Source organism: Rhinopithecus roxellana, chromosome 2 (assembly GCF_007565055.1).
Source record: "Rhinopithecus roxellana isolate Shanxi Qingling chromosome 2, ASM756505v1, whole genome shotgun sequence".
NCBI lineage: Eukaryota > Metazoa > Chordata > Mammalia > Primates > Cercopithecidae > Rhinopithecus > Rhinopithecus roxellana.
Window position 1 is genome coordinate 48,260,379 of NC_044550.1, and position 7,625 is coordinate 48,268,003.

The following is a 7,625-nucleotide window of genomic DNA, read 5'->3' on the forward strand; positions in this document are numbered from 1 at the left end:
TCTGGACCTATTTCTACATCTATAAAAAGAGATCATGCCATGGAACCACGAGGAACTTCAATTCTAAGGTGGCCTGTTCCCTATCTTGATATAACCTCAAATAACTTCTCTGTCTCTGTTTTTTCATCTCTAAAATAAAATCACCTAAGAAATTGCCTTTCAAATTTTTTAGACCCATTGTAAGGACTGTACATTGAGCCTGAACACACACACGTATGCGTGTTTTTTACATATATATATATATAACAGAAATGAAAGTGCCACAAAACAATACTTTCTTACACTTATTTGTGTGATATACTCTAATTTTATTCGCCATTCTATGCTAATTCATTTGTAAAAATTCAGGCCAAAGGCTGGGCGCGGTGGCTCACAGCTGTAATCCCAGCACTTTGGGAGACTTGAGGCGGGTGGATCACAAGGTCAGGAGATCGAGACTATCCTGACTAACATGGTGAAACCCCATCTCTACTAAAAATACAAAAATTAGCTGGGCTTGGTGGCGGACGCCTGTAGTCCCAACTGCTTGGGAGGCTGAGGCAGGAGAATGATGTGAACCCAGGAGAGGGAGCTTGCAGTGAGCCGAGATCGTGCCACTGCACTCCAGCCTGGGCGACAGAGCGAGACTCCGTCTCAAAAAAATAATAAAAAAATAAAAATTCAGGCCAAAATCTGTAGTACACTGGTCTCACAGTCCATCGAAGGTTTCAACATTCTTTGTGGAAAGAAAACATCCACCCTCACTCCTCGGTACTCACTTTTCATTGGTGGTAGAGCAGAAATGCTGAAGAGGGAGTGAGGGAGTCCTCACCTTCCAGTTTCTGGGAGGCACAAAAGCACCTTTGAAAGGTGGGTCAGCCCCGCAAGCCTACTCTAATTAGAAGGATCAGAAGTTGCTTGTCAGGTGCAAAGGTTACTGTGTTTATTTTTATTTTTTTATTTTTTGAGACAGAGTCTCACTCTGTTGCCCAGGCTGGAGTGCAGTGGTGCCAATGGTGGGATCATGGCTCACTGCAACCTCTGCCTCCCAGGTTCAAGCGATTCTCCTGTCTGAGCCTCCTGAATAACTGGGACTACAGGCGCGTGCCACCACACCTGGCTAATTTTTATATTTTCAGTAGAGATAGGGTTTCACCATGTTGGCAGGGCTGGTCTCGAACTCTTTGACCTCGTGATCCGCCCCTCGCGGCCTCCAAACGTGCTGGGATTACCGGCATGAGCCACGCGCCCAGCCCATCCACCGTGTCCGGCCCATCTGTGTTTATCTTTAAAAGTTGGCTTTGGAACTTGCCATGTGACTCTGGGAAGTCCTTTAACTGTCACTCATTCGTCGGCTCCACAATTGGAATAATGAGTAGTATCCCTCTTGCCTATTTCATAAAGTTGTTATTAGGCTCACAGTCAATTAGGCACTTATCACGTGGTGAAGAGTCTCAGGACAGGATATTTCATCCTCACAACAACCCTCTAAGATATAGAGCATTATCCTTGTTTTATAGATGAAGAAATTGATGCTTAGAGCAGTGACATATGTGAAATCTTAAAGTTAAATCTTAAGTGGTAGAGCTAGAATTTCAAACCTGTTCTGACCTCAAAACCTTCATCCAAAATGGAAATGTAAGCTCGTTTCATTTGACCATAAAGGGTGGCCATCTGATGTATTCAAACGAAGAAATACGGAGTCACCACAGTGTAATAACGACTTTAGAAACGGATGCTGTCTTGCTGTGAACACGAACACCTAAAATATCACACGTGGGCTTTGAGCTCACTGCCATCGCCCACTGCAGCGTGAGAACGCTGGCAACAGGGCTTCGGTTCCCCAGATGTCAGCAGCCAGGACTGGGTACATTTCTTGAAATGGCGCCCCCAAACAAAGTCCAGATCGCTTGGATGCAGCCCCCTACATTGTTGGAAAGCCTCCTTCCCAGGAAAGGTCTGGCTTACAGGCCTCTCTTTGGCTGGTTGGCTGGGTTCCGAGAGCGCTGCCTGCCTCGGCCCTGTAGCCAGAGAGCTGACCCCGCGGGGGCGCGTCTCCCGGGCCCGGCGTCCCCTCCCTGACGGGTGGGGCGGGCCCCACAAAGCCCTTTATTGAAGCTCCGGCGTGACGCGGGGAGCCCCACACTCGGCGCCCGCCGCGAGCGGGAAGGAGGCGTGTGCCCGCGGCGCGGCCCCGAGGCGTGTGCGCGGCCATGTGCGGTTAGCGCTGCGCGCTGTGTCCTCCTTTCCCCGGCCGCGACCCTCTGAGCCCCTCGAGTCCGGGTAACCAGGCCGCCAGCGCCGGCTCGCTTGGACCCGCCACCCTGGAAGCCCCGCGCCCGCAGCGCGTTCCTGGGGAGTCGGAGGCAGGGTGGGGCTCCGGCGTGGGAAGGAGCCGAGGCTGAGACCGGTCCCTTAGCCGCGGGCTCTGTAGGCGGCCGAGGCCCCCACCCGTCCCGGAACCGGTTCCTCCCGGGCCCTGCACGTCCGGGGAAGGGAAGGAAACTCGCCCCGAATCGGCGTGCAAGGGCGGGGACGCGGGAGTGGTGCTGAGAGTTTTGAATGAGGGAAAACCTGGGAAGGATTGTTCTGCTCAAAGTGCCCGGGCTGGGGCGGGTAGTTCCTGTGCAGGCAGAGCCGTTGGTCGCTCAGCACTGCCACGGTCAGACACATTTTGGCGAGCGGTGTTGCAGCTGGTTTGGCAGGCTCAGGCAAGGGCAGAGAGCGCGACACCGAAACTTTGTCTCAGGATGATGAAACTTACCTGGCATTTTCTCCTTATTCGGTGGCAAGAAATGGAAAAATGAGTTCATGGAAAAATGAAAGAGAATACGGTTTTACATTTGGGGTTCAAGTTCAATGAACACTTATTAAGGACTTTCTGACATTCAGAAACAGTTTTTTCTATTATTTGGCTACAAAATATTCACTTGAGAGGCATTAATTAGGTGCGTTGCAATCATTTCAGGTAAAGTGAACAGGGTTATCTGTGACATTCCATCAGACACCTATGTAAGGAAGTCGTACTGTAATAACTCGCCATGGCGTATGGATTGCCAAGAAAGAACACAGTGAAAACCATTTTGCGGGGCAGTTGTTATAATGTGTAAGTATATATATATATATTTTAAATCAGGGTAAGCATTGACTGGGGTGGGGAGTGTCTTTGTTAAGTAAAATGACTGGACACTCTATGCTCCTCATGAGATACTGGGCTATATTAAGTATTTTCAGGTGTCTGGGTTTTGAATTTTTTTTTTTTAAGGTAACTGCTTTTATAAGTTAATCCCATTCCTCATTATCTTACTTGGTCTTTACAACACAACAACACTTTAAAGTGAGAAAACTGAGGTTCAGAGAAGTTTGATCAAAGTCAGTCCTGTAGTAAGGAAATGTCAGGGCTAGACTCGGGGTCTTCTTGTTCCAAGACAGCATTTTCTGCTTCCACCCACATCTTTTAAAAAACTTTGTTTAGATCCTTCACGTCTACCAAAAAAATGCCCAGGTGTCAGATGTATTTAACAGAGCACCTAAGTAGCTGGTAGAAAGGGTCAGTTTTGTATCCTGTATACTTTGGCAGGCAGTGGATGGTTTCCAATCAAGAAGACGTGGACTCTAAGCCTGGCCCTGCCCCCAGCTCCCTAAGGCCACCTTCTTCCTCCTTGATCTCTGCATTTGCAAGCTGCATATAACAATTGGCTATGCGGTGTGGATTATAAATGAAGTCATGTATGTAAAGTACTTGCACATTGCCTGTCATCCAGTGAACGCATCGTGAACACGTGTTGCAACCACGCAGTAGTTTCACTCTGTGGTATTGTAGTGCAGTCTTTTCCTTTCTTAAACGTTTGAATAGGTGTCAACTGAATTTGTCTTTTAAACAATATTCTATGAAGTAAATGAAGATTCCCTATGGGATTATAAAACCAGAGCTATAGGAAATTCAGAGAAAACTCACTGTTGCATTTTGTTTAGTTTTGTCAGTTTAGTATGTGTTTAGACCTTGAACTATGGACAAGTACCATTATGCTAAGTATCATTATAAACATAATTTTTATGTGAAGATACTCCTATTTCTGAGAATGACTTAAAACACTGATTCCATGGTTTCAGTTATGCAGAATTTTATATCATGAACAATCTCTGTAACACCAGGGCTTTCTCTTTCATTCTCTCGAGATAGTATTTGATATCATACTATTTATAAGAATAGCCAAGTCAAGGGGAACAGAATGGTAGTAGCGCTCTTTAGAGTTCATTTGCCAAGGTAACTCCTTACCCAGGGCTTTTTTTTTGATTCAGTGTTTTTAAAGGATTGTAAAAACAATACACTAAAAACATCTAGCGTATGAAAGGTAGATAAAAATGCTCTCTCTCCCTATTCCCATTCCTGATTCCCACTCAGAGGTCCAATGTCTTATATGTTTTCTAGAATTTCTGTGGCTACACAAGACACATACACACATGTATACACACACACATATGTCTTTTTAACACATGGAATCATATTGAACTTTGCTCTGCCCACCCCCTTCCAATACATCTTGTATAGCCTAATAGGCAAGAGCACTGATTCTGGAGTCTGACTTACTGGGTTCAGATCCCAACTTCACAACCAATGGCTTTGTGACCTTGGGCAAATTGTTCTCTGCACCTCAATTCCCTCCCTCCCTCCCTCCCTCCCCCCTCCCTCCCTCCCTCCCTCCCTCCCTCCCTCCCTCCCTCCCTCCCTCCCTTCCTTCCTTCCTTCCTTCCTTCCTTCCTTCCTTCCTTCCTTCCTTCCTTCCTTCCTTCCTTCCTTCTTTCTAGACAGGGTCTCACTCTGAAGTGCAGGCTGGAATGTTGTGTACCTCCTGGGCTTGAGTGATCCTCCCACCTCAGGCTCCTGAGTAGCTGGGATGACAGGCACGCACCACAGTGCCCGGTGAATTTGTTTTATTTTTGGTAGAGATGGGGTCTCACTTTGTTGCCCAGGCTAGTCTCAAACTCCTGTCCTCAAGCAATCCACCTTGGTCTCCTAAAGTGCTGGAATTACAGGCATGAGCCACCATGCCCAGCTAGAGATCTTTATTTTTTTATCAAGACAGGTTATCACTCTGTCACCTCAGTGCAGTCTCAGCCTTAGCCTCCTGGGCTCAAGTGATCCTCCTGCTGCAGCCTGTTTTGTAGCTGGAACCACAGGCCTGTGCCACCACATTCGGCTAATTTTTTGATTTTTGTAGAGATGAGATCTCATTACATTGCCTAGGCTGGTCTTGGCCTTCTGGCCCCCAGCGATCCTCCTGTCTCTGCCTCCCACAGTGCTGGGATTATAGGCATGAGCCAGCATGCCCAGCCTACTCCTCAGTTTTCTAATCTGTAAACTGAGGATAGTAGTAGCACCTGCCTCTTTCATATGGTTGTTGTAGTAATTACATGAGTTCATGTGTGTAAATAGATTAAAACAGTGCCTAATAATAAGTGCTATATAAACATTAAAATTTTATTGCTTATATTTCCAGGTCAATATAATCCTTATTCTTTCATTACATGTTTGTACCACAGTTTGTTTAATCGGGCTCTTCTTGATAGATATTAAGGTGATTTCCATGTTTTTTTTTTTTTTTTTGAGACGGAGTTTTGCTCTTGTCACCCAGGCTGAAGTGCAGTGGCATGATCTCAGCTCACTGCAACCTCTGCCTCCTGGGTTCAAGCGATTCTTCTGCCTCAGCCTCTTGAGTAGCTGGGATTACAAGCACCTGCCACCACACCCAGCTAAGTTTTGTATTTTTAGTAGTGACAGGGTTTCACCATGTTGGCCAGGCTGGTCTTGAACTCCTGACCTCAGATGATCCACCCGCCTCAGCCTCCCAAAGTGCTGGGATTACAGATGTGAGCCACCGTGCCTGGCCTCCATGTTTTTTTTAAACAAATGACACTTCAACATTTCAATGAACATTCTTATACATTTTGTGACTTGCTCAAGTACATCTATAATAGTTGTAGACTCTAAGTCACTCCTGAAAGTTAGATGATAAAGGATCGGGAAGGTGGAACAGGCAAATAAAGGGGTGGCTGGTGTAATATGGTCACTTCCCCTGCTTGGACCAAAGCAGATCTTTCACTTTCTTCATGCATATGAGGCTGAACTCATATTGACTGCAGATGAGAAACATGTAGCTGATATTTTTAAATTTCAGAATTAGGTGAAAGAGAACAATTTTTAAGGGTTCATAGTGGTTATTTTGACTTTGTAGTTTGGAATTTCATCCCCATTCCCAGATCGCACACTCAAAACCTTAGTCTGTGCCAAGCACCCTGCTCCATGTATGCTTATGCCCTTCTTTCCTTCTTTAATATGACCACATTTTTATGAGCTATAAAAGACTCTGGAGCTTACAGTTCTTATCTACATCCTCTTACATGGAAAGATTGGATTGACTTCATGGAGGCTGAATCAAAGTTCCTGGTGTAATTTGTGGTCATTGTTCAGGATTATCTCTATATTAGTTAATATAAATCTCCCTCTCCTGTCTGGAATTACAACTCTGGAAAATTCTGAACAGCCCCCCACCCCATAAACCAAAATGTCTAGTGGCAAATGGAACCGAGAATTAACGTCTTCTACATCTCACATAGTAGGTGCTTAATCAATATTTATTGAATGCATTAATGAATTTTTGCCCCAGACAGGAACCTTGGGATCTTGCACTGCTTGCAAAGACCTGGTACACGAACCTAGCCAATATCAAGTTGCCTTTCTTGGAAGAAATTTCATTTGGTGGTTCTGTGCAGCTCACAAAATGTAACACCGTTAAAGATGGACTGCTCCCTTCTGCAGAATGTAAGTTCCTTAAGTTCTGCTTTAATAAGTTATAAATTGTGCGTGTCATTTACTTATCAGAGAAATGTTTAAATCTGTTTATTTACACCCATACCTCCTATCTTTGTAGCTCTGTCATCTTGTTTATTATTCAAGCATATGGATTTTGCTGTATGATATTCAGTTTTGACTTAGTTATGCCTGATGAAAAATGTATGTCAGATTGTTTTGTGTATTTTCTTTTTCAGCCATCAAACTCGAAAGGGAGTATGAAGTGAAGCGTCTTTGTAAACTGAAATGTCAAGAAAATACATCTGAGGAAATTAAGCTTCTCCTGAGGGAAAGGCCAGCCGGTTTAAGAAGACCTCTTCCATCTAAATGACAGTCAACTCATGACTGACTCTGTACTCTGTCTCTTGCATCCAAAGGGGATGAAGGTCTCTGGACGTTTCACTGTGTAAAGTTCGGGGCAGATATTTGAATGCCCACTGATGGATGGGCCACTGCCCACAGCTACGGGTTAGTGGCCAGCTCTGACAGATCTTCTGAGTCCCTGACATACTCTTGTTCCTTGTATCACAAGCTACAGCACTGTAAGTAGATGAAAATGCATTTGGAGTTGAGTCGTTTGTGCTATTCATTTTAATTTTTGTAAAATTGCACTAAAAGAAGAGGAAATTTCTTCAGCTGCATTGTTTTCAAAAGACATTTCGAATATGCATCTTTGAGATCCCAAGGAGGGACCAAAAAGAAGGCAAGAGAGAAATTCTCTTAAAAATGATAAACTGAAACATTTCATTTGGTTAAGAAAAATAATAGACTTCATTTTTAGTACTTCTCTAGT

At 44.8% G+C, this 7,625-nt stretch overlaps 1 protein-coding gene across 1 annotated transcript; it reads left to right on the plus strand.

Annotated features, from left to right (window-relative positions):
- Nucleotides 1-2,947: 2,947 nt before the first annotated feature.
- On the plus strand, nt 2,948-7,625 carry C2H4orf36 (chromosome 2 C4orf36 homolog). Its single transcript, XM_010383138.2, has 3 exons — nt 2,948-3,085; nt 6,648-6,802; nt 7,030-7,625. Exons 1-3 carry the CDS (start codon nt 3,021-3,023, stop codon nt 7,161-7,163), a joined length of 354 nt encoding a protein of 117 aa, XP_010381440.1. The 5' UTR covers nt 2,948-3,020; the 3' UTR covers nt 7,164-7,625.